The sequence below is a fragment of the Molossus molossus genome, unplaced genomic scaffold (genome assembly GCF_014108415.1).
Source record: "Molossus molossus isolate mMolMol1 unplaced genomic scaffold, mMolMol1.p scaffold_m16_p_18, whole genome shotgun sequence".
Classification (NCBI taxonomy): domain Eukaryota; kingdom Metazoa; phylum Chordata; class Mammalia; order Chiroptera; family Molossidae; genus Molossus; species Molossus molossus.
Genome location: NW_023425353.1, coordinates 57,731,520 through 57,757,875, shown reverse-complemented (window position 1 = coordinate 57,757,875; position 26,356 = coordinate 57,731,520). Strand labels below are relative to the sequence as shown.

The following is a 26,356-nucleotide window of genomic DNA, read 5'->3' as shown; positions in this document are numbered from 1 at the left end:
GTGTTTGAGATCCACAGACCCGGGGTCTAATCCCAGAGAAGCATCTGTGTGCGTGCGTGTGCTTATGTGTCTGTGTGTGAGGTCTGGGTGGGGGGACTTCTCTAGGAAAGACCCAGAAAACCTTCATCTCAGTGAAGGGGCTGGGAGTAGCAGCACCTTCGAGAGCTGGAGAACAAGCGGGGAGGGCGCAGCGGAATGAGGCGGTGCAGAGGGATGGCGCCTGGGCCCCGCTCAGCCTCAGCTGCCCCTCCGCCTGTTCCTCTCCTGCCCAGTTTATGGCAGCAGGTTCCTGGCCTCTCAGTGGCTCTTGCAGGTACATCTAAGGCTGAGGCCCCGTGGGCCACACCTGGCTCAGGCAGCTGTCAGACCCTCGAATCAGCTCCCCAGGGCATCAGGACTCCTGCCTGGGCTGGTTCCATCCAGGGGAACTCCAGGGCCGCCCGGGCTGCTTCTGACCATAGAGTGACCCGAGGCACATCAAGTCCCCCACTCCAGGCCTCAGTCTTTTTTTTTTAATTAATTTTTTATTAATTAATTCCCTCAGTCTTCTTATCTGTCAAATGGCCAGAGTTGTCTAGAGCAGTTTTTTTTTAAGAGTCTCATGACTCTCATGGCCAGCGAGGGTATTTCAGAGAGAAAAACAGCCTTGGGCTCATTTCCCCCAGAATGAGACACAGGTGTGAGGGCAGGTGCTTCGTTTGGCAGGTGATCCCAGGAAGAAGTTGTGGAAGAAAGGGAAGGAGGACGGTGAAGGGAAGGGAACCAACCCAGGGTGTGTTGTTGAGTATTTGCAACCACGGCTCAGCCCCACGGGGACCTCTGGGATGCTGCGTGGAAGAGCCTGAGCACCCCCCCAGCCCACTAGGGTAAGGGCTGCAGCCATGGGTATCGGCTCCCTGGCCCTTCCAGCCTGCCTCCTGTGCCAGCTATGAGCATGGTCCTGAGGCCGGAGAAGTCCCGGGGCTGAGAGCTGCTTGTGTTTACAGGGAGAAGCCATCAGCACATGTGAGAATCCTGAGCGCAAGGGGACAGAGTAAGTAAGGTGTGGCAGGGTCTGTGACACAGACAAGCACCTTTGTTCGCGTACATTTCATAAACGCAAGCTCAGCAATAATCTCCACAGAAATCCACTACCTTTGTAACAATGATCATGGCCTTGTGCCTGTGCCTCCACAACTGAGTTGGCCATTTTTAGTAAGGAGAACGCCATTGACTGTAGTTCAGCTGAAACATTTTCATACCACTTTCGTGTTATTGCTTACATCTGTTATATTTTTATTTTATTGTTACTATAATGTGGTAGTATGGCCCCAAATCATAAAGATGGATCAGTAGTTCCAAGGAGGCTCATTAAAGCGTAAAAGTAGTATTGAAAATAGTAACAAAAATACTGCCATATAAAATGTCATTATGTAGATGAGCGTAGATGAGGTTGTAGAATGCAATGATTTTACACAAGCAGGAAAAAAAAAAGTGTGAATCGGAAAGACAGATATGGGAATGAATCCCTAAAAATGGGATTTTGTTAGCTGCTAATCCATCTCCTCAAGTCCCGAAGGCACCATCTCTGATGCAATTTTGTCAAATAGTGGCACAAAGCCCACTGTGACGGTTGCATAGTCTTCACAGCGGGCCCGTAAGTTAGTGAGAAAGCCAACCAAGCCCCTCCAGAATGTGGAAAGTAATAATGTCCAGTGTGATAGCGATGCATTTAGTCATTAAAGACAGGAAAAGATACCTGGCCGATGTGGCTCAGTGGCTGAGCGTCGGCCCATGCACCAAGAGGTCGCCGGTTCGATTCCCGGTCAGAGCACGTGCCCAGGTTGTGGGCCCGATTTCCAGTGAGGAGCAGGCAGGAGGCAGCCAATCGATGTTCTCTCTCATCAATGTTTCTATCTCTCTCCCTCTCCCTTTCTCTCTCTCTCTAATAAGAAAGAAAGAAAGAAAGAAAGAAAGAAAGAAAGAAAGAAGAAAGAAAGAAAGAAAGAAAGAAAGAAAGAAAGAAAGAAAGAAAGAAAGAAAGAAAGAAAGAAAGAAAGAAAGAAAGAAAGAAAGAAAGAAAAGGAAAAGATCCAAACCAGAGGAGTGTTACGGAAGTTGCCCACCTGACAGTGGAAACCAACACAGTTCACACTATGGCTTGTAAATTGAGTCACAGGCAACTGAGAAACAGTAGGATCAGAGGAAAAGCACAGCCAGCTCTTGGCAAAACCCCTCGATCCAACACCACCTTTGGCTGGCACACAGACTCACCGGCACCCAGGCTGGAAGAACAGAGGCTGTCCTGAGTAAGCGCTAGCAGACAGTTGGCTTTGTTGTTGTACTAAACCACTTATTCATCCAGAATGTATCCCACCCTGCTTGCTCAATAACAGATCCCTGATTTTGATCCATGCACCAAGATCTCCAGTCTTAGGCAATTGATGGCAAGTGGTCTAAATCAATCATGACCAGCCCATTTCCCACGTTCCCAGGCTCCCTTGCTGGTGTGGGAGACCATGAGACCCAGTTCTGGCCAATGAAATATGATGGGAAGTCTGCTGAGGGTCCTTCAATAAAATTTTTGGGTTTTTAAACATAAAATAGGCATACATGCTGGGACCTCTTTTCCTCTTTAAGTTCTTCCTAACTTAACTATGGTCATGATGCCTGGTACTGTGCAACCATCTTGCAAATAGGAAGCAACCAACACAAGGTAGAGCCTGAGAGAATTCTAGATACCAGCGCTGACATTATTCAATGTGAGTGGCTGCCTACTTCTAGCCTTCCTGTTATGATACAGAAGTACACCTCTCCCTGTTCGAAACCACTGTAACTGGTAGTTGACAGCATTCTTGATGGGTGTACCACTGAGGTGTCTGCTCTCCATATATTTGCAGAAAACATGAGGGAAATATACCTGAGGACTTTTTGTTTCATTTATCACTGAATTCCTTTGCAAGATTAGATGAATGAGCTTATGGATCCCGGTTGGGTTTAGCCACGGGGAGTCCCAGCAGGAGAGGGAAGAGACTGAGATCAAGGCATTTAGCCCCCTGGATCTGTCTGTGAGTCTCCATGTGTCGGATGGATGGATGGATGGTTCACTGAGGGGCTCTGATCCTCCCAAGGCAGCCAGGCCACTGCACTCAGTTCTCTCCCCCTGGTGAGCCCCTCCTCTCCCTTCCCCTTCAAGCCGTTGGCGATAACTGCTCTGCTGGTGCTCATGCAGGTTACTGCACTGTTCCTCGGGGTGCTCCTACACCCCCATGTCTATAAATAGTCTTTCTGTAAAATAAGCTTTCCTAGAAGCATCCTATTTTGAGTGTGCCATTATCTCTTGGTAACCAACTGATCAACCAGCATCAATTCACAGATTTGTTTAATTATTTTATTTATTTATTTTTTATCCTCACTGAGGACATTTTCCCATTTTCGTTCAGGTAGAGTGGGAGGAAGAAAAAGAGAGAGAGAAACATCAATGTGAAAGGGACACATTGAGTGGCTGCCTCCTGCACAACCCCAACCGGGGCCGGAGACAAACTGCAACCGAGGTACGTGCCCTTAGCGGGACCCAAACCTGGGTCTCTTTGGACCACAGGCTGATGCTCTAACTGCTGAGCCAAACTGGCCAGGGCTAATGAACAGATTTAAAAGAAAACACACACACACACACACCAAAAAAACCCCACTTGCATCCGAATGCCAGTCATACACCACTGTATTTACAAAGACCAGCTGTCAGGCAACAATCTAGCTCCTGATCTCAACATGCGTAGAAACAAATAGCAAGAAGGGTCAATGCCCTCTATTCACGTCCTCTCCGACTATGTCCTTTCAGACACTGTGCGGAGAGATGGACAGCAAGTAAGAAACGCTGTTCAAGTATGCGGCTTGTTAAGGAAAAGATATTCACATGAGGTTTAGATATAGGAGATGAGATACAGCACCCTTTGTGGCCCTCGCTCTTTGCCATAGGTGGCAAGCTCAGCAGCATCTCAGCAGCATGTTCAGAATCTTGATTACCCTGAACCCTTGGCTTCAGGGCTAGACTATTACCATTTTTCATGTTGAAGATAAGATATCAAGAATTTGAAGACAGAATGGCGGTGCCAAGGCTCAGCCTTTGAGAATATGACTCTTTCCCTACATATGAAGGTTTTCTTCTCTTGGCAGAGAAATAACTCAATATAAAGGCAACCACTAGAAAAATTAAAAGCAGACTATACGCCTTCAAATCACCAGACAAAAATACAAACACATGTGCACGCACACATGCATATCAAAGAAAACAAAAAAATACACATAGTAAAACAGAGAACAGAGGAAGCACTGAAATAGAAAACACAAAAGATAGGATGACAGAATTAAGACTAACATATCAGTTATATCAACAAATATAAATAGGATAAACCCGTCTTTGTAATAGAAAAAAGATTCTCACATTGGATCAAAAACATCTTATTATGTGTTGTTAGAAGAGATGCGTCTTTACCAAAGCAACTTAGAAAAATTAAAAATAAAATGTAAACCAGATATTTAGAAAAACACTGAGCTGAGGCTGCTGTGCTACTGTCAGTCAAGGTTAAATTTGAAATAAAAATGTTAAATGAGACAAAAGAAAGTTAAATAGAATAGTATCCATGTTAAGAATCTAGTTTTTAGAAATCTCTATGTACCAAATAGCATAGCTTCAAAATCAAGAGTAAGATATGATAGTTGAGAATTAAAATATACAGAAAATGCAAGTAGAGATTGGATGAAACACTAGAGAACATTTTAATTGAGCCCATCAGCTCATGACCTGTCAAGAACACCAAAGATGGAAGGAATGTGGAGAATCTGAATATTTAATGTGACTGAGCTTGAAGTACAAAAATATCAAATAAAATGCAAGCAAATATAAATCAACAATGTCTCTAAAGAATAGTTTGTCACCTCCAAATAAGTTCATCCTAGTAACAGCCAGGTGGTTCAATACTATTAGGGAATCTCTAATAAAATTGGTCATATTAATAGATGAAAGAAGAATGATATAATTTCTTCTCAATAGATGCCAAAAAGAGAGTTGACATCCAGTCCTGTTTAAAACAAACAAAACCATAACAGAATAGCAAAAGTATGTATAGATGAGTGATTGAAAAATGCACAACTATCAGAGACAATCAGAGAACTTAGGATGAGGGCGATTTCCAAGGTTAATATACAAAACTCAGTAGTCTTTATATTGAAGAGAAAATACAATGTATCAGAAAATACAAGAGCAAGAAATTGAAGTGACAATAGCACTCAAAAATATAAAATATTCAGAAAAATATTTAAAAGACATACTATAAAGGCCTTTACAAAGATAATATTAAAGTTATATAGGGAACATTCTATACTGTGCTTTTGAATAGAAAGACACACTATTATTAAAATACCAGTGCTCCCTGGGCAGGGTAGCTCAGTTGGTTAGAGCACCATCCCAATCAGCCAAGGTTGCCAGTCAGGGCACATACAAGAAACAACCAATGAACACATAAATCAGTGTTTCTCTCTCTCTGTCTAAAAAATCAATACATTAAAAAATGTTTAATGTTAGTGCTCAATTAATCTATTAATTCAATGTAATTCTAATTAAAATACAATTGACCCTTGAACAAAGTGAGGTTAGGGGTGCTGACCCCTTGCAGTAAAAAAATCTGAGTATAACTTTGACTCCCCCCAAAACTTAACAATAGTCATCCCTCAGGCCCAGCTGGTGTGGCTCAGTGGTTGAGCATCGACTCATGCACCAAGAGGTCGCCAGTTCGATTCCTGGTCAGGGCACATGCTCAGGTTGTGGGCCAAATCCCCAGTGGGGGGCATGCAGGAGGCGGCCAATCGATGTTCTCTCTCATCAACGTTTCTATCTCTCTCTCCCTCTTCCTTCCTCTCTCTCTCTACTAATATCAATAAAGAAAAACAAAACAAAACACAATAGTCATCCCTCAGTATCCACAGGGGATTGATTCCAGGATCCCCTGAAGATATCAAAATCTGCAGACTCAAGTCCCTTATATAAAATGGCACCAAACAATGCACAGAGTCAGCCCTCTGCATCCATAGTCTCCCAACCGCGGACTGAAAATCCTGTCTTCCATCAGTGGATGCTTGGATCTTTGGATGGGAAACTAAGGATACAGAGGGAACACTGTATACTTCAGTGGACCTGTGAAGTTCAAACCCATGCTGTTTAAGAGTCAGTTATACTCACAGGATTTTTTTGTTTGTCAGGTGGGGAACCTGTCAAAAAAAGATATGAAACTCAACTGTGGAAATAAATAAGAGACAGGAAAGCTCTGAAAGAGAAAGCGACACGGTGGGGCTGGACAACAAACTGTAACTTGTCAACCAACTTGGTACTTAAAGATGACAGAAACATAACCCAGTGGACCAGAATACAGAAGCAGAAGCTGATCCCAATACGCATGAGAAGTCAATTTCTGATGAAGGTAACATTTAAATTAGAAGAGAAAGGCGAGAGGAAAATTAACGGATCACATGGGGGAACAATAAAGTGGGAACCCTATTGCATTCCTTAAGTCAAAATAAATTCCAAATGGATAACGGATTTATATATTAAAAATATAAAATGCTGGAGAAAAGAATAGGTGTTTGTTTATAACATTATGATAGAAAATGCAGCACACCAAACCCAGGACCCCTCAGTCGATTATGTTAACATTTAAAACTTCTGAATGGTAACATACTATAAACCAAGGTAAAAAACAAACAAACCAGGAACAAGTACGACAGGCAGAAGAGCTCATTTCCTCAATCCTCAAAGACTTAAAACAATCCACAACAAATAAGTAAAGAATATAAATCAGCAGTTTAGAGAGAAATACAAATGGCTTATGAAAGTCTCAAATTCACTCATAATTAGAGAAATGACAACTAAAGCAGTAAGATATCTTCTTAGTTTCTCCTATTAGAGTGGCAAAGATCAGCAAGTTTGATAAGACCTAGTGCCAGGGAGGGTGTTGGAAAACAGGCATGCTCAGATACTACCAGTTGAGTGAAATTGGTGCAACTTTTGGGAGGGTGATTTGGCAATATCTGTTAAAATCCTTTGACCCAGAATTCAACAGCTCGGATTTTTAATCCACGGATCTACACTCAAATGTCCTCCTGTTTAGCTGAACAAGAATGTTCAAGAATGTGCCCGAAGACGGTCCCTTTTCCAGGGTTTTGTTCTCTGAGGCCTTATTAGTTCAGTGGGTTTCAAACTTTGATGTGCACCAGAATCAATGGAGGGCTTGTTTCTGATTCAGTGGGTCTGCATTCAGTGGGATCCAAGAATCTGCATTTCTAACAAGTTCTCCAGTGATACTGATGCTGTTGGTCTGAGAGCCACGCCTTTAAGGACTAGTGTGGGTGGAGGGATGAAGGCCTGGAGAAGTAAGTTCCTTTGAGGGGAAGGAGGAAGAGGCAAGGTGGAGAGGAAACAGACTCTCCCCAGGACTGGAGGGGTAGGGTTGTTTAGAGAAGGTTGTCTGAATACCCTAAGGAGATAGGACCTTAGTCCCTGTTCCCAGCCTCACTGAAGACTCCTCCCATCCTTCCCTACAACCAAGGGAGCCACCACCTACTCTGGGTGAATCCATAGGCTTGGATAAGGGACACATTAGCCATGAGCAGACAACATGGATGGAAAATCAGAGAGCCAGGCCTCCCTGGCCAGAGAAAGTCATCTCCATTTGTGAGACAAGCCTTGGCGGTGGTGGGGGTGGGGCAGCACAGGGGACAGTGTCCCTGCTGTCTAAGGTTGAAGTTCTGGGGACTCAATTGCTTTGATTTGATTTTGAAAAATAACATCTTTTTGCCCTGGCTGGTTTGGCTCAGCGGTTACAGCGTCGGCCTGTGGTCCAGAGAGACCCGGGTTAGGTTCCCGCTAAGGGCACGTACCTTGGTTGCAGTTTGTCCCCGGCCCTGGTTGGGTCATGTGGGTGTCAGCCACTCGATGTGTCCCTTTCATGTCGATGTTTCTCTCTCTTTTTCTCTCTTCCTCTTTCTCCCTCCCACTCTGTCTGAACAAAAAATGGAAAAATGTCCTCGGGTGAGGATTAAAAAAAGAAAAGAAAAATAACATCTTTTCAATAAATGGTGCTGGGAAAACTGGATATTTACCTGCAAAAGAATAAAGTTGGACTCTGACCTTATACCACATACAGAAATTAACTCTTAAATAAAAGACCTAAGTATAAGAGCTAAAACTATAAAACTCTTAGATGCAAAATAACGTGAAGCTCCTCGCAACCTAAGAAGCATGGTGGAATAAAATTCTTACTCGTTCCACTAATTTGGATGGAGAGAAACCTAAACGGTTGAACCTGACCTATGAGCCCCAGGTATTCCTCATTGGTCAGGAGGCAGACTTACTGGTGGAAGGCTACAAACAAGGGCATTGGTTGTCATTCCCTTCCCCTCCCCTTATTAAGGCAAAACTTACCCAGAGTGAATAAACCTGAAGTATACAACTTGACTTTTTACATATGTACATACTTATCCAAACACTGCCCAGATCGAAATACAAACCATCTCCAGGGCCCAGAAGGTTGTTTTATGGCCCTTCCCAGTCAATACTCCCTAAAGTAATGTTATCTATCACTGTGCTTTAGTTCTGCCTGTTTTTAAACTTCATATAAATAACTGGAATCACAGTTACTCCTATTTTGTGGTTGACTTCTTTTACTCAATATAATGTTTTCAAGATTCATCTCTGTCATTGTATGAGGCAGAAATGGTTTTTCTTTTTCAGTGCTATGTAATATTCCATTGTATGATAAATCACAAATTGTTTCCACTTATGGGTTGGGCATTTATGTTGTTTATAGTTTAAAGCTGTTATAACATTCTTGTGTCTTTTGGTGGACATGAACACCTTTTATTCTCTTGGGTATATACTGAGGAAAAGAATTACAAGGTCATAGAGTTTACCTATGTTTGGCCTAGGTAGATACTGCCCAATTATTGTCCAAACTGTATCAATTCACCCTCCCACCAAAAATATATAATAAATCTGGTTAATTCTCAATCTTGTTACATTTGCTACTTTATAAAAAATTTGTTCTTTTAATTTTAGTCTTTCTGATGGGAGCTCATCATTCTTTTTTAATTTTTAAAAATATTTAAAGCTAGTAATTTTTTATTTCCCTAAAACAGGTGGTCCATGGATGCTAAATGTTTGAGAAACTTGTTAGACTCTCCTAAGTAGTCAGCAATTCCCCGAGGATGTGTGGGTGTGTTTCTGCCTATGTATGTGCCATAGTCATAGATGGACGCTGCTCAAGACCCCACCCTCCTTGCCTTGGAACAGACCCTTCATTTCCCCACCAACAGGAAGAAGTTACTTGGGATCCCAGAGGGAGATGTTTTCCATCACCAGCAACATCTGGGCAACATCTGGCAAGCCCATCCCAGGATGGGGAGATGCTTTTCTGGAGAAAACACATCACTTATTTGATTCTTTTTATTCTCCTAAATTTGCCCTTATTCTCTCTTTCTCTTCCTGTCCCTAAAACCCATCACCCATTGGGGTCCCTGCTCTAAGCCCCATTCCAGCCCTTGCCAACTCTCTGCCCTGGTGTCTGTTGGGTCCGGTTTCCCCAATACACAGCCCAGCAGGATGCAAACCTAGGCAGCCTGAGACCCTCATGAACTCGAGTGCTGCACCTGGCCCAGTTCCCTGGTCAGCAGGCAGGGTCTTCTCACTCAAGGAATGTCGAAGCTGGTGGGGCTCTCTGGTCTAGTGCTCCCCATTTTACGAGTTGGGAGAGAGAGAGAGGGAGAGAGAGAGAGAACTCCACTCTAGGTCACAGAGACTCCCCTTCTCCAGGGGACCTGGCCAGAGGATTAGAGACAGGAAGGAGGCAGTGAAAAAAATTTCCTTGGCACCAGCGAGGTTTGGAACTAGCAGCCACAGGGACAGCGCAGCTGAGTGTCTGATGGGGATGGTGGTGGGTATCACAGCCCCAAGGGCTGAGTCACCTCCAGCAACTGACACCCAGATCTATTGCCTTTAAACTCCCTCCTGAACTGTCTCAGCTCCGCCATGGCTTCAATGTACCAGCCTTATGCTGATGACCCTTCCATCTCCACTTCCAGGCCTGCCCTTGCCTTGAGCCTCACCTCCCTGTACACCTTTACTAAGTACGTTTAATTCACTTAACAACTTCTTGCCTGTGAGCAGAAAACACACCCAAGGACATTATCAAGGGTGTGGGGTGGGAGTGTAAAGATAAGGCTGGAAAAAAGTGAGATATAGAACAGAATACCTCACGTCTAAATTAAAACTATGTGCACCTGTATCGACATTACAAGCACAGTGAACAAATAAAAAGAAAGGAACACAAATTAAAGACATTAAAATGGAAGAGTAGGGAAGGGGGTTGGGGTGAGGTTTGGGGGAGTATGAGGAGAGAGCAGTGAGGTTGCAAAGGTGGGCAAGGGCCAGATTATCCCAGTTCCATAGGCCCTAGGGAGTCCGTTGGGCCTTCAACCTGAGGGTTCTGAGAAGTCACTGGAAGCTTCGCTCCAGCTGTCCAGACACCTGGTGCAGGTCCCCAGGTCCACACACTCAAGGCACCCAGGAAGGACAGGGACTGTAGCTTCCCCCACCTGCTCTTCTCCCAGTATTCTTCCCTGGGAAAGCAAAGGACAAGCCGGTCCCTTATACATATGTACGTACACCTGTGGCTGATGAGGGGCCTTCGCCATCATCTCCAGCGGAGCCCTCTCCAGGCGGCTCAGGTCACCCCACCCCCACCTGGAGGGAGGTAAAGGAATACTGAGGGCTGGGCTAGTCACTGACAACTTTCATCTAGGACGGTCAAAGAACCCAGAATGCAGCGGGAGCAGGGCTGGGAGGGGGAGGGTCAAGCTCCCACGAAGGCTCCCTGGAGGAGGCGTTGGAAGCTGGGGCCTTAAGGCGACGGGTTCTGGTAGCAGCGGGGCAGCAGAGGGGCGTTCCAGGAGAGGAGCGGCCGCAGCCAAGGTGCGAGGGGCGACACGCTCAGGGGCGCGTGGTGGGCAGGGTGGCATCTGCGGTTGGAAAGGGGGCGCAGGGCGGGCTCCCGGGCCAGGACGCGCTGCCGGGCGTGCGCACGGTGCCTGCAGGAGTGCGGGCGAGCTGGCGGGCAGGCAGGCAGCGAGGCCTGGCGGGAGCCGGGAGGCCGGCGGCCGCAGCGCCGGGCCGGGCGGGGGAGGGGGCGGTGCCTCCGGGCGGGGCGGGGCGGCGGGAGGCCTGGCCGGCGGCCGGGCGTGCGTCAGCGCGGCCAGCCCCGGAGTTTTCCACTGACGAGGGCGGAGCGGCGGGCGGGGCCGTGCAGACAGTCTCCCGCCGCCGCCGCCGCTGCCGGACTCGCAGAGCCCGGAGGCTGGGCCGACGGCTGCCGGCCGAGCGCGCTCGGGGTCGCGGTGCGGAGGGCGTCCCGGCCTGGACGCGGTCACGTCGGGTACTTGGAGAGCGCCTGGCCGCCAGGTAAGCGCCGGGGGACTCTGGGCCGGACTGGACGGGGCTTTGGGGAGGGGGCGTCCCGCGCAGGTGGCGCTGCTCCTCCGGCCCCTGCCATTTGCCCCCTGACACCTCGAGCGGGCGCGGGGGCGAGGACAGCCCAGCCGGGCCCCGGACTGCGTGACACGGCCGGGGTCCGGAGCGGGGCGGCAGGGAGGGAGGCGCAGGTTTTCCGCTCCCCTCCCCCGCCCCGCCGCCGGCACCCCGAGAAGTCACAGCGCCCCGAGCTCCGGGCTGGCGGCGGCCGAGCTGAGGCTGCGCGCGGTGGCGGGGTGGCGGGGTGCGCGTGTCCGCGGGTGAGTTTCCTTCTGACCCAGTTGTCTGAGAACTTTTCAGAAGTTCCTCTCGTGGCCGGAGCAGGTGACATTTGTCGCTTTCTTTCTCGGGCTCCCCCCGGGGGCGGATGCCGGGGCTGCGGCGCGTGCCCGGCGCCCCTGGGAGGCGGGATCAGGGCGGGAGCCGAGGGATGGTCGAGGAGGAGGCTCGGTGACTCACGGACCCCGGGAGGGAGGGAGGGCCCGAGCAGGAGGGACTGTGTCGTACACTCACCTGTTTGTCAGTCGCCGTCACAGGCAGAGGCCACCACTGTGAGTCACGGGCGCAGGCACACTGGCCACCCTGGGGCACGCGTAGGCTGCCGCCCACGCGCTCCTTCCCCTTCCCCGGCACGTACTTCCTCCCGGTCCTCAGTTTCTCCCCCTCCGGGGGCTTTTCCACCCGCACGCCCCGTGGAGATGCCAGCTCCACGCAGCCGGCACACACTTAGTCACTCCTGCTCCCTGGCACAGTCACACACAGAGCCCACACTCCTGACACAGAGGGTCCCTCCGCGGCTCCACTGCCCACTCGACACCTCCGTTCAGATGTCCCACGGCCCGCTCCAGCGGAACTCCTCACTTCACCCCCAAAGCCTGGACAGCACTGCCCTCCCGGGCTCCGCACCCGAGAGCACCGAGTCCGTTCCCCTTTCTCCTGCGTCCTTGTCCTGTCATCTCTCGCTGAGCGCAGGCGGCGCGTTGGAACCGGTCACACCCCCTCCTGTCCCGGTGCTGAGCTATCTTTTTAAAATGCAAATCTGGTTTTGTCACTCCCTACTTAAACCCTGCTGTGGCTTCCTATGCCCTGGGGCTGAAGCTGCCCTGCTTGCCCTTGCTCTGCCCCCCGCCGCCCCCCAGCTCCTTCCCACGCACTGCTCGGGCTCTCTCGGTCCTCGCTCTCGCTTCACCCCCTCCCTGGAACTCCCTCTGTCCTCTCCTCGGAGAGACCTGTCTTCATCGCCAGCTGTACCCCTCCTGCCCACCCCTGGACCCTCCATCACCGCACACGACAGGGCTTGTACACTGGTTACTCTCCTGCCCACCAAACTCAAAGCTTCAAGAGGCAGCACTACTGTATGTCCTGCTCCCTCTGTGCCAAGCGCCTGAACAGTGCTTAGCAGGTCGTTGTCACAGGAGCTCAATACATATTTGTTGAATGAATGAAAGAGTGAAGGAGGCCTGGCTGGGGCGGAGGAAGCAGTTGCTGTCAGGTGCAGTTTCCCTGCTGCAGAAGCAATTGCCTCACGGAGCCAGCAAACATTTGGCACCTACCCAGTGCCAGGCCCTGGAGGCCAGGGCTGAGGAACTGTCCCCTCCCCCCTGATCACTTTCAGAGAGGTGGGGGAGGGGTGTGCCAAGGCTTCCTGTTTGCCCTCTCTGGGCTGCCTGGGCTGTTTCTCCAGCCAATGCCAGTGGGGGCCTGAGGTACCCAGAGGTGCCCTCTCCTTCTCCCAGGAAGTAGTTCTTGTGGGCCTGGGGTCATGTGACCCTAGGTATTCTGGGGAAACTGGCCTGCCCTAGGCCAGGGGCTCTGAGGTTAAAAGACACATTTTTTAGATTCTTGGAGCTGGATGGAGGCTGCTGAAGGTGCCCTCTCCCCAATACTAGCCTGGGGTGGGCGCTGGGGCATTGGGACTGCTGAGGTACAGAGAAGTTGGTGTGGCTTTTCAGAGGGCCTGAGATTGGCTTCCCGCCAACCACCACCCCTAAATAGCCTTTGTGTGGTGCCCAGGGTGAGGTGGCCATCCCTGGAGTCACACAGTATGGCCTGAGTGTGTAGATAGTTGTGGTGAGTAGGGTGGGGAGGTGTGCCCCCTCCCCCCCCCTAAGTTGTCAGCTCCTGTGTGTGGTGACAGGAAAGCGGTCTGATTCTCGGCCCAGGCAGATCCCGGAAGAAGCCTGGCTCTCTTTGATTCAGGGCCTGTCTCCCGGGCTCCTGGGGGTGTGGTATTTCTGTCTGAGCCAGCTCCTGGGAATTGCTTTTCCTTCCTCCAGGACCCTAGGAGGGGGCTGTGCTCACCCTGGGAACAGTGCCATGGTTGGGATCTTGATTCCTGGGTAGCTGCTGGAGGCCCCTCCCCCCCCTGACTCACTGTCTGACACTTTTCTTGGACTCTTCCACTATCTTTCATTCCTTTTTCTGACTTGGCCTCTCCTTGGTTCTGGCTGAGTCTTTTTGTCTTATCTCCTGCTTCTGCCTCTCGCAGCCCCTGGATTCCCAGGTGGGACAGTGACTCTTCCCCCTCCCCCCACCCCAAAAGATCATCAGGGAGGAGATCATTTCTCATTTCAGTCCAGGCCTGCAGATCCTGCTGAGGTTCACAAAACCTGCAGTGCAGCCGTAGCTTCCCTGTACCCTTGTTTCTCAGTCTACAGCCTTGGAGCGGGCAGCCCCTCACCTTAAGCTCCCATTCTGTAGATATTCCTAGGCAGAAATACGGTATCTGGCTTAAACCTGCTTCCTTGACCTCTCCATTTGTTTACTGGTGGGGAACGGGGGGGCCTCCTGAGATACCAGCGTTGGCCCCTGCCTGCAGCCGGAGCTTTCTTCTCCCTCAGAGCCACCCTCTTCTGGCTGCCATTGTTCAAACCCTCTGCTGCAGGCTGGGAGAGGGGTGTGAGCCCACCCCCTTAAATTAACTGTGACAGGAGCATTAGATCACGCTGACCACCCTCCACCCCCCAGAACTCACGTGCTTAATCTTGTTTCTGTGTTTATACCTGATACAAAGCGCCCACCTGCCTACTACCTGTGATGGTTCCCAGGTGCCCTCCCTATGCCAGACTCTGTTCTAGGCATGGGCACACGGGAGGCCCTCGCCTGGTGTCAGGGAGATGGGCAGTACAGTGAGGCCATTGCCGTGGGGCGGTGAGGGCTGTGATGGGGGATCCCAGGGCCCGGAGAGTCATGTGGGCAGTGAGGAGGAGTGGAGGTTCCAGGGAGGCCCTCTTGGAGATGATTTCCAAAGGGGGGTGAGGCTGGGTTCCAGCTTGTGCAAAGGCCAAGAGGTGAGCAGGTCATGGCCGTGAGGGGCACCACAAATTCAGCTGGTGTGTAAAGTGAGAGGGGGGTGGGAGACTCTTCCAGGATGAGTCTGGAGGATGGGCAGCAGCTAGGCCTGCTGCGGCCTCTCGTGGAATTCTGGACTTGATCCTAGGGACAAGCTTCCTTAAGGGGAGCTCCGGAGGGATTCTAAACGTGGGGTGGCAGGTAGATAGGGGATTTAGTAAGATCACTCTGGCTGCAGGGTAGAGTGGCCACGGGGAGAGGACAGGAGCAGAGGCAGGGGACCTGGGAAGTAGCAGCGGAGGCAGAGATATAGGGCAGTAAACTTTTAAAATTGTCGGTGACATACATAACATGCATGAAGTATATAAATAAATCTTACGTGGTTCTAGGAGTCAAGCAGGACCAAATTAGGCTTTTGATGAAACCCTAAAATACATCATAAATTAAAATTCAAATAATATAAGTCCACACATAAATACATTTGTTCACAGAAGACATTTAAGATGCAGACATGAAAACATTTTGTTTGGAATTGAGCTATGACTCCAAGTTGTGTTTTGCCAGAGTTTTAGAATACATACTTGTTATGGTTTTAGACACCAGTGGAACAAATCTCAACCCGGATCAACATAGAACATTTCCAGACTGCTGCCCCACCCCCACCAAGATTCTCTCCTGGCTGTTCCGCCGCATCCCTCCCCTCCCCCAGTTACCACTAGTCTGACTCGTGTCATCACTGATTGGGCCTGCCTTTCCTTGAGCTTCATTCACACGCATTCTTGTGTCTGGCTTCTTTCGGCCAACATGGTATCGGTGAGAGGCATCCGTGTGTGTATCCAGGAGCTCGTTGTTTTTCACAGGATGATATTGTCACTAAGCACTGAGCACTAAGAACTTGACATGTATTGATTCGTGTAAGCCTCCCAACCCTGTGAGCTTTTCTGACAAAGGATTGGAGTGGTGAGGTTAAGGCACTTCAGGGTCACTGAGCTAATTAAGAGTTAGGCCAGGGTTCAAATGCAGGCAGCCTGGTTCTGGAGCCAAGGTTCTTAACCCTGTGCTGGGTGGCCTCCATGATACCCACTGAGTCTGCCTGGCCTCGAGCGGATTCAGTGAGCTAATGTGTGACTGGATGTGGATGGAGGGAGAGGGAGGAAGGAGTTGAGGATGACTGCAGGTTTCTGGCTTGAGTGACTGGGTGGGTGGCAGTGCTGTTACTAAGATAGGGAACACAGGAAGAGGAACAGATGGCTCCGGTGGGGGGGCGGGGAATAGAGACAAGGGGTTCGATTTGGGGCCTGCAGAATTTTATGTTTCTAGGGAACAGCCAAGCAGAAATACCAGGTGGGCATTTGGTTTTCGGGGGAGGGGTCTCAGGCTTGGGTGTGGGATTCGGGAGGCTTGCAGCACCCTGCAGACACATCTGGAGCTTGGAAAAGGATGGGTTCTCCTAGCAAGACTGTGGCGGGGACAGCACGCCTGGGTGTATTTGTCCGTGTGTGTCTGAGTGTTTCTGGTCTGCATGTGTGTATATGTGTGCATGCCTGGCTCTGGGTCATGAAGTTCCCTCATCTCCTGGGAGAACCTGCAGGTCAGCTGGGAGCTGGGTTGTTTTTGTTTGTGGTTTGACCCTGGGAGGGGGGTGCCAAGCCTGAGAACCTATCCGCTGAGAAGCCCCCGGAAACACCTGTGTGTCCTCTTTCCCTGGGGCCCAATGTGGAGAGTTTGCAAGGAGGCAGAACCGTCTTTCGGCTTCTCTTGTGCCTGCAGGGAGAGGCTGTCCCTGGGAAGAATTTTATCCAGTAAGTCTATCCAGTAAGTTGATTGACAGCACACCCTGTAGGTCTAGGATCCAGAGACTTTGTGGGAAGTTTGCAGAGGGAGAAAGGGGTGTTTTGAAAGGACACCTGAGGAGGGGAGATCACCAGCCTTCTGCTTGGTTTTTCCTGTTCTTTCTCATTTCCTGTGATGGCTATGGGGGAGGGGCTCCCAGCACTGGGGCCTCGGCAACGTTTCCCTTTCCTTCTGGTGACCTCCTGGGGGCCCAGCCCTGTGTGCCACCGGATGTGCAGAGACAAGGTAGCTGTGATCAGCCCTTAGGACTGAGTCCTTTGGGGATTCCCAAGCAGTGGAAGGGACTGTTTGCCTTGGTATTTAGGGGAGGAAACCCCAAGTCTCCTCCACTCCACTTGGATGGGGCTGTGGGAGTCTGGTTGCATTCCCACAGACGGCTGAGACCTTCACAGGGGCGATCCAAGTGGTGTGCCCTGGGGTGCTCCAAGTCAGCAAGCTACAGGCTGGAGAGAATGGGACATTGTCTTGGCAGGTCAGTTTCACTAGAAGAGTTGTTTGTGTGTTTTTGAAGGGTAAAATAATTTCCATGGGAAGTTAAGACCAAAGAGGAGATGTGAAAGAGACGTGAAGCCTAGGTGGTTCCAGGTCCCACTGTCATGACTGGAGGCAGGGGACTTCTGCAGACGGGGGTTTCTGAGGGAAAGTCTGAACCGGTCCTTCACAGGAGAGGAGGGACTTGGGAGAGTCCTGAGTCTGGGAATCAGGGCCAGCGGCACCGCCAGCCTGTTTCCCGGAGTGTCCTGGTTCGCCTGGCCCTGGAGCGAGGGCGCACAGCTGGTGTGTGCAGGGCAGTGTGCCTGTGGGTGTGCTTGGAGGGGAGGAGGAGGAGGAGGAAGCCAAGCCACCGCTGAGCCGACAGTCTCACACACACAAAGGCACACAGATGCGAGCCGTGTGAATCACCCAGCCAGTGAGTCAGCCCCCAGGATTCCTGTCGGGGGATGATCGAGGCTGGGCAGAGGTCTGTCGGTCCATCTGTCGGTCTGGTGTATGCACTAGTGTGTAGGTGGGTTGTAGGAAGGAGTGGGGAAGGTGCCTGGCAGTGTCCTGGAAGGGCTTTTGGACTTTTGAGTCTCCAAGCGCCGGCATGAGGGTTTGGGCCTCTCTGCTCTGTCTTGTGCAGAGAAGCCTCCTGGGAATGTACCCCCTGCACATAGAGCTCCCAGGGCTGGGGGGGGGAGGGCCTGGGACACCTTGAAGGGTAAGTGGGAGAGGTGATGATCACAGCTGAGCCCACCTCCTGGTCTCAGGCCTGTCACTGAGAGCTTTCTTCTTCTTCCCATTGCAGGCTGCCTGTGCCCGGCCTCCAGAGCACCCCCGTACCCACCATGACTGGGTTGCTGAAGAGGAAGTTTGACCAGTTGGAAGAGGATGACTCCTCATTCTGCTCATCCTCGTCGTCTTTGTCCTCCTCGGGCCACCACTCTGGCTCCTGCTCCCCAAGCTCTTCGGTCTCCCCAGCCTGGGACTTGGAAGAGGAGGGCCCATGGGATCAGATGCTTCTGCCTGACCGAAACGTCTGTGGCCCCCAAAGTTTCACCCGTGAGTTCCCACTCCCCTGGGAACCCCGCCACACCTTTTCTTTCTTTCTTTCTTTTTTTTTATCCTCACCCGAGGATATTTTTCCATTTTTTGTACAGATAGAGTGGGAGGGAGAGGGAGAGGGAGAGAGAGAGAGAGAGAGAGAGAGAGAAACATCGACGTGAAGGGACACATCGAGTGGCTGCCACCCGCACGACCAACCAGGGCCGGGGACAAACTGCAACCGAAGTACGTGCCCTTAGCAGGAACCGAACCCGGGTCTCTCCGGACCGCAGGCCGACACTCTAACCGCTGAGCCAAACTGGCCAGGGCCCGCCACACCTTTTCTTCCTTCCTAAAGATGAAATTGGGAGGCCCGTGGCAAAGCCATCCTGGCCTCTGGAGGTGGTGTCCCTGTGGCTTTAGCTCCCCATCCATCCGCTTCCTGGAATCCAGTGGTCACTTAGGAATGCCCGCGGTGCAGAGGCACTCGGCCCTGGCTGCATTCACCTTTGACCTTGGGACTCCCCTGCTTCAAAGTCGTGCCATTCAGAGCAGAGCTCCTGAGAGCAGCCCTCAGCCTTCCCGCCCCGGCTCCTCCCTTCTGTTCCAGTTTCGTTTCTCCAGCTCTCGCCCTGTGCTTCCAGCTGCTCTGCGAGTCCCACGCCCGCACTTCTCCGCGCGAGGCTGCCCAGCCGGTCCCGCGCCTGCCAGGACGCTGCCGGCGCTGCCTGAACGCGGTGGAAAGGTTTCCCCGGTTATTTTTCAGGCTGGCAGATTCTGGCTCCGAGCTGACAGGTGGCCCTGGAGCAGTTTCTGAACCTTGCTTTATATTCTCGCCCCCCCCCCCACCCCAAGGAGCCTTTTTAGACATTCTTTTCCTCATCACCCCCTCTGATACCTTATGACCACAGATAGGATGTTTATTTATGTACTATATGTATATGTGCATTACACATTAAAAAGTATGATTTTTAGCACATAGAATCTGACGGTACATTAACTGATGGGTTTATCCTGGAAAATACAAGGATGGCTTAATGTTATAAAATCTAGTCTCATAGTTTACCAACTGACTGTCAGAGGGGCAAAAATACAAGAGCTACTCTAGATGCTGAAAGAATGTTTGATAAAACGTAACGTTCCTTCTAGATAAGACTCTTGGTAGGACAGAAATAAGTGAATTCTACTTAAATGGTAAAAAATATGTTTCATCCCAAAAGCCGATTCTGAATAATGAGGAAATACTGGAAGCATTTCCAATAAGTCAGGAACAAGATGAGGACGCTGTTGTCCCCACTCAGCTTTGTTCGGGAAGTGCTGGCCAGTTCAGTTCGCAAAGAGAGTAATTCTATGCATTGCGCCAGGACAGGCAAAATTGCCATTAATGTCTCTAATATCATGTATAAAGGGCTCCTACAAGTCAATAAAAAAACTAGAAAACTGTACAAGGGCCCTGTAACTGGCTAAAAAAGATGGGAAAGGCCCTGGCCGGTTTGGCTCAGCGGTTAGCGTGTTGGCCTGCGGTCCCGAGAGACCCGGGTTCGGTTCCCACTAAGGGCATGTACCTCCGTTGCAGTTTGTCCCCCGCCCTGGTTGGTCGTGCGGGTGGCAACTACTCGATGTGTCCCTTTCACGTCGATGTTTCTCTCTCTCTCCTCTCTATCTGAACAAAACATCAAAAAAAAAAAAAAGGTCCTCGGGTGAGGATAAAAAAAAAGATGGGAAAGATGTTTAATCTTACAGATGCTCTCATTTTGGCTGGTAATAACAATAAGCCAGTGTTGGCATAGGGGTGGTGTTCATTTTTACCAACTCCAGTCCCAGCCAGGCTGGCTTCTAAATGTGAATCCATTTCCTTCTGGGGGTGTGAGGACAGAGGAGACGGTACGAGGGGAGGTCGTTCGGCAGCACCTTCCGGGGGTTGTGCTGTGCCTCACAGAGAACTCACGCCCTACCCCTCCGTCCCTCCAGCCCTGTCCATCCTGAAGCGGGCTCCCCGGAAGCGCCCAGGCCGCGTAGCCTTTGATGGCATCACTGTCTTCTACTTCCCTCGGTGCCAGGGCTTCACCAGTGTGCCCAGTCGTGGTGGCTGCACGCTGGGGATGGCCCCTCGCCACAGTGCCTGCCGCCGCTTCTCTTTGGCTGAGTTTGCACAGGAGCAAGCCCGGGCACGGCACGAGAGACTCCGCCTACGCTTGAAGGAGGAGAAGCTGGAGGTGCTTCGATGGAAGGTAGGGAGACCCCTCTAAGGCCCACAGTGGGGCAGCTCCTGAAGTCCTAGCCTCCAGGGGAGGGGCATCAGGGGCAGATGCTGGTTGGCTCATTATGTCTTTGGGAAAGAGGCCCGTGGGGCCAGTAATGGCTTGATCAGGATCTGTTGCCTGAGTATCCGCAGGGAGAATGGAGCGTGGACGGGCTCGGGTTTGCTGCAGGGGTTGGGGCATGGTGCCTGAAGTCGTCTGACCTCACTGGGGAGGAGGATGCGGAATTGGCGGGCACTGGGGGTCCGTGTATCTGGCTGGGGGAGGGCGTTTGTCATGAAATGGGCAATGGCATGAACAGGACGTCTTTCTGCAAATGCCCTGACAGTGTTCTGGGCTGTCCTGGTCCCTGTGGTCTCCACAGTGCCCAGCCCAGAGTAGCACGTGGGGAGCGTTTGCCGAGTGACTGATGGCTGTGGGGACCAAGACCACGTGTCTGCCGCTCACATCCCTCCTCTCCCGGAATGCAGCTTACAGAGGCTGGGGTACCTGAGACGGAGGCTGGCCTGCCACTGACGGTGGACGCCATTGACGACGCCTCCGTGGATGAGGAGCTGGCAGTGGCTGTGGCAGGTGGCCGGTTGGAGGAAATGACCGCCCTACAGCCCTACCCAGCCCGGAAGCGGAGGGCTCTGCTGCGTGCTGCTGGCGTGCGGAAGATCGATCGAGAGGAGAAACGGGAGCTGCAGGCTCTGCGCCAGTCCCGGGAGGATTGTGGCTGTCACTGCGACAGGGTCTGTGACCCCGAGACCTGCAGCTGCAGCCTGGCGGGCATCAAATGCCAGGTGTGGTGGCCGGGCTGGGCTGGGCCGGGCAGGGGAGCCTGGGCCTGGGGCTTCTCTGGGCTCCTCAAGCCCCTCACCTGTGCCTCTTCCTTCCCTGCAGATGGACCACACAGCGTTCCCCTGTGGCTGCTGCAAGGAGGGCTGTGAGAACCCCAAGGGCCGCGTGGAGTTCAATCAGGCGCGGGTTCAGACCCATTTCATCCACACGCTCACCCGCCTGCAGCTGGAGCAGGGGGCGGAGAGCCTCGGGGAGCTGGAGGCCCCTGCTCAGGGAGGCCCACCCAGCCCTGGTGGGCAGGTCCTGACCCCCACTTTCCCACTGGCCAAGCCCCCCGGGAGCAGTGAGCTGGGAGACCACAGCTGCAGCAGCGACATGACTGATTCCTCCACAGCATCAGGCACCAGCGAGCCCTCGGAAGGCCCTGCCCACCCCGCCCTGCCTGGCCCTGGCTTCCAGCCTAGTGTGGATGATGACAGCCTGGAGCGGATCCTGAGTTTCAGTGACTCTGACCTGGGTGGGGAGGAGGAGGAGGAGGAGGAAGGGGGTGTGGGGAACCTCGACAACCTCAGCTGCTTCCACCTAGCCGACATCTTCGGGACTGGTGACCCTGGTGGCCTGGCCGGCTGGACCCACTATTCCAGCTCCAGCCTCACGTCAGGCATTCTGGATGAGAATGCCAACCTGGATACCAGCTGCTTCCTAAACAGTGGCCTCGAAGGGTTGGGAGAGAGCAGCCTCCCAGGCACCTCGTTGCCGCCCAGCATGGATGCTGGCCAGAGCAGCTCAGTGGACCTCAGCTTGTCTTCCTGTGACTCCTTTGAGCTGCTCCAGGCCCTGCCAGACTACAGTCTGGGGCCTCACTACACCTCTCGGAAGGTGTCTGACAGCCTGGACAACCTTGAGGCCTTACCTGCCTTTTCCCCGCCTGGGGACACCAGCATCTGCTTCTTGGAGTCCATCATGGGTTTTTCTGAGCCGGCTGCCGAGGGCCTGGCTCCCTTCATGGACAGTCAGTTGTTCGAGGACACTGCCCCAGCGTCACTGGTGGAGCCTGTACCTGTGTGAGGACTAGGGTGCCTTTTCCCAGCCCCGAAAGCCCTGTTGCTGCTGTGTCATAATTTCGGGGCTCCCCGGGGTCTGTATGTGACCACCTCACATTGGCTGGCTTACCCAGTTGGGCACTCCTACTTCTCATGCAACACTCTGGATGGATTTATTATTTATTTTTGTAGCTTTCTGTGCTGAGGAGAGGGTAGGAGGGGCTCCCCCCTCAGCCACCAGCCCTGGTGCCCACCGTTTCTTCCACTCCCATGCGCATGCCTGGGAGAAGAGGGCATGGTGTTTCTTAGCCCATAGACAGTGAGACGGGGCTGGAAACATCTCTTCCGGCTTCTGCCACTCTGAGCCCTAGCCTCCCGGGTGGCTGAATCCTCTGGACTGTGAAGACTGTAATTTATTTCCATAATTTATTTGGAGACTAGGTGGTTTAGGCTTCTCATCCCTGGCTGGTAGGCAAGACTGAGGTCAGGGTGGGACACAGACCCCATGAGTCCCTTTTGCCTTGTAGTCCTGCAGCCCTCCCTGCCTGGTCTTAGGTGTGGACCAGATGTGGATTCAAGTCCTGTCTGCTGTGGCAGCTGCCTGGCTCTGCATGGCTGAGCAGGTGGAGGCTAGCCCAGGACAGTGTCTAGGCAGGGGAGGGACTGGGCTGCCCAACCATGACCAAAACCTGTCCCACTGAGTCCCCTCCACTTCCTGTCCTCTGCCCCGTCTCTCCCCTCCCCTCCCCTCCGAGGGCCATAGACTGGTCCCTGTCCATCAGTGTAGGAAGGAGAAGCAGGAAGCCTAGAGAGGGCAAGGGGCTTGCCTCAGGGCCCACAGCATGCCCCTGAAGACTGTCTCAGGGCTTTCTGGGCACTGCACTCCTGCCTGGCCACCTGCCTGTGCCCTTGGCCAGGGCAAGGCGTGGCACCTTATGGCTTTTATGCCTGTTTGCTGATGTTGAATTTTGCATCCTAATTTCTATATCGCCCCGGACTATTAGAACTATAATTTATTCATTTTTCTCTGTGTCTGTGCCAAGGAGCCCAGGCTCTGGGCCTGCCTTCTTACCCGGGAGGCCTGAGCAGCCTGCGTGCTTGTGGGAACACCTTATACCTGGACTTACAGGTGCCAATAAAAAGGCTCTATTTTTAATGGTGTGGTCTATGTGGGACGGCGGGGAGCACACGTACACCCTCCGGAGGCTGGGGAGGGGAGGGGAGACGGGCCCTACAGGGCAGTGTGGCTTCTGAGGCTGTGTGGGAGTGGGAGTGGGGGACACAGCAGGCCAGGCCACCTGGAGACAGGAAGCCAGCTAAGAAAAGCTGGCTGGTCGCATGGAGCAGTTTTCCTTTGGAAGAACCCATTTCTCCTCAGTGGTCTCCTGGGGTGGACAGTCTGAGACCGGCTCTGCTTTGATGGGTGAGGGCACACTCCTCCCCTCACTGAGCTGGGGCCGCTAAGCATGAATTTACCACCCCACCCCCCAGGTGGAGGCAGGCAGTGGGATGGTGTGGGCAGTGGCCTTGTACGGAGCTAGCTGCTGAGGTCCCTGGGGACCTGAGCACCAAACACCGGAAGCTGTAGAACTTCATCCATCTGCACCAGCCAGACCTGTCTGACCTGTCCCTGGCAGCCTGGGCTGCAGGCCAGAGAAGCAAGCTGCCCTCTGCCCTGGTGAGCCCCAATCTGGGGGCCTGAGGAGCAGGGTCAACCACCCCTTAGAAATAGTCATTTGCACAAGCGCTGGGAAGGAGACCTGACTGTGATCTCCTTTTCTTGTTCTAATTCTCTGCCTCTGTTGGTCTGTGCTGGCCTCCCTTACTTCACCTCTGGCTTAATGGTGTAGAGCATGGACCCAGAGTGCCAAGTTCGAGTCCCAGCTCTTCTACCTAGAGAGATTACTTATGCAAATCCTTCCCCTCACTGCCTGGGTGTCCTCAACATGTAAATAACACTGCTCACCTCATAAACTTGTTTAGTTCGTACATACAGCACTCGGAAGAGAGCCTGGGGCAAGCAGGCCTCGAGACTTCCATTCTGTTTTCGGCCTCTATTTCTGTTTTTATTCTCTCTCTTTCCTTCTTTTTTACCAGTTCTGTCACCTTTTAGGTATGTCTCTTGCCTCAGGACGTGCATGGACATGGTCATATGGTCAGTGGCCACTAGAGGACTGCCGGCTTACCGTCTGGCCCATGGTGGGGTAGACTGTCCTTGTAACAGCTTGGGCAGGGACAGCCACATCTTAGCTTCTCAGGGTGGACGTTCAGTTTCCTGCCTCCCGCTCGCCCCGGGAACCCTTTCGTAGAGATGGCTTCCGCATGATCCAAAGCTGGGTCTCTCCCCAGCTGAGAGGCTCTGCTCTGACTGGCTGGCCTGGGGTCTGGGCGGCAGCCTCCAGCAGCTCCAATTCCCTGGCCGGAAGACCCTGTGGGCTCCTACCCTGGGGACACAGCCCACGGCTGGACTGAGCCTGTTCACTCCCCATCTAGAGTCACAGGGCCACTTCTTGGCCATTTTTGTTTTTTTAGATGAATGAAGACAGCTTAGGTTTTACAGCAACATAAATGTGAGTAATGCACAGCCCTTTGCAGCATCCTTCTCCATACAGACAGACCTGGCTCTCGACATAACCCTCGGAGGAACGGCTGTAAAGCGTAACAGTGGACTGGTCCCCACACGAGCGATGGCAGTGACCCGGGAGAGCATTCCGGACCACTGATCGCAGCAGGCCGCCGTCCCTGGCTGCGGCATGTCAAAAACAAGGCTCAGTAGCCATTAGGGACAACGTGGGCTTGATCTACAAGAGACCCTTACCGCCCAGCCGGTGTGGCTCAGTGGTCGAGCTCGACCCATGCACCAAGAGGTCGCCGGTTCAATTCCCAGTCAGGGCACGTGCCCAGATGGTGGGCCAAAACCCCACTGGGGGGCATGCAGGAGGCGGCCAGGATGTTCTCTCTCATCGATGTTTCCATCTCTCTCCCTCTCCCTTCCTCTCTCTGTAAAAATCAATAAAAAGAAAAATAAATAAATAAATAAATAAAATAAAAATATTTAAACACAGTTATTAAAATTTAAAAATGTTTGCTAAATATCATTGGGATTTGTACCAGGATTTGGGAACACATGGTTTTGGTCTAATTTCCTGCCCCAGACGGGGACACTGAGACGGAGAGAGGGGAAGGGAGGGTCTCAGGAAGGTCACACATGGACACTCTAGACCTCCTGATCCCAGCTCAGAGTTCCTTCCCCCGGGGTTACACTGGCCCACTGCTGCCATCCTGAAAAACAGGAAGAGAGGGAGCACAGCAAAAGTGGCTTCTGTCACCCTCTTGCCAGTTACAATGAACAATATTCATCTAAATAGGGACCACTGCTTTTGTCCCTTAGGTGTTAAAGGGTTTCCCTGGAGGATGAATTAATTGGTCAGTGTCTTTGACAAAAGCTAAAGTGGGAATTATTTTTTCTTGGGATGTATTTTCTTGTACCAGGCCAGGATAACCAGGTTTCTCCCAAAACCAGTGAGGACCAGCAGAGGCCAGCTGCAGACTTGGGGAGGAGGGGACAGAATGCATGGGACAGACCCTTGCAACCTGCAGGACGACGGTCTCTCACACAGCACCTGGGCTGTGGGGACCTTGTGCAGCTGGTCCCCGCCGGGTCCCACTGTGAGCACCGTGGTGGGGAAGAACCCTGCTTCCCCAGCTCTGTGCTCAGGGGACCAGCCGGGGAGGAGAAGCACCAGCTCTGTGCTCGGAGGACCAGCCGGGAAGCAGAAGCACCAGCTCTGTGCTCGGAGGACCAGCCGGGGAGCAGAAGCACCAGCTCTGTGCTCGGAGGACCAGGCAGAGGAGAAGCACCAGCTCTGTGCTCAGGGGACCAGCCGGGGAGGAGAAGCACCAGCTCTGTGCTCAGAGGACCAGGCAGGGGAGGAGAAGGACCAGCTCTGTGCTCGGAAGGCCAGGCAGGGGAGGAGAAGGACCAGTTCTGTGCTCAGAGGACCAGGCAGGGGAGGAGAAGGACCAGCTCTGTGCTCAGAGGACCA

At 52.2% G+C, this 26,356-nt stretch overlaps 1 protein-coding gene across 1 annotated transcript; it reads left to right on the top strand.

Annotated features, from left to right (window-relative positions):
* The first annotated feature begins 11,434 nt into the window (after window positions 1-11,434).
* CSRNP1 (cysteine and serine rich nuclear protein 1) lies at window positions 11,435-23,567 on the top strand. The gene is made up of 5 exons (XM_036267544.1): window positions 11,435-11,485; window positions 17,988-18,241; window positions 20,195-20,454; window positions 20,955-21,269; window positions 21,370-23,567. Exons 2-5 carry the CDS (start codon window positions 18,028-18,030, stop codon window positions 22,333-22,335), a joined length of 1,755 nt encoding a protein of 584 aa, XP_036123437.1. The 5' UTR covers window positions 11,435-11,485; window positions 17,988-18,027; the 3' UTR covers window positions 22,336-23,567.
* Window positions 23,568-26,356: the final 2,789 nt, after the last annotated feature.

What these genes read in the sequence shown, in the direction of transcription:
- CSRNP1 (XM_036267544.1), top strand. Translation starts at nt 18,028, where the DNA reads ATGACTGGGTTGCTGAAGAGGAAGTTTGACCAGTTGGAAGAGGATGAC. An exon ending in TGGCCCCCAAAGTTTCACCC is followed by an intron (nt 18,242 to 20,194) that starts GTGAGTTCCCAC and finishes CCGTCCCTCCAG; the next exon opens with CCCTGTCCATCCTGAAGCGG. An exon ending in TGGCGGGCATCAAATGCCAG is followed by an intron (nt 21,270 to 21,369) that starts GTGTGGTGGCCG and finishes CCTTCCCTGCAG; the next exon opens with ATGGACCACACAGCGTTCCC.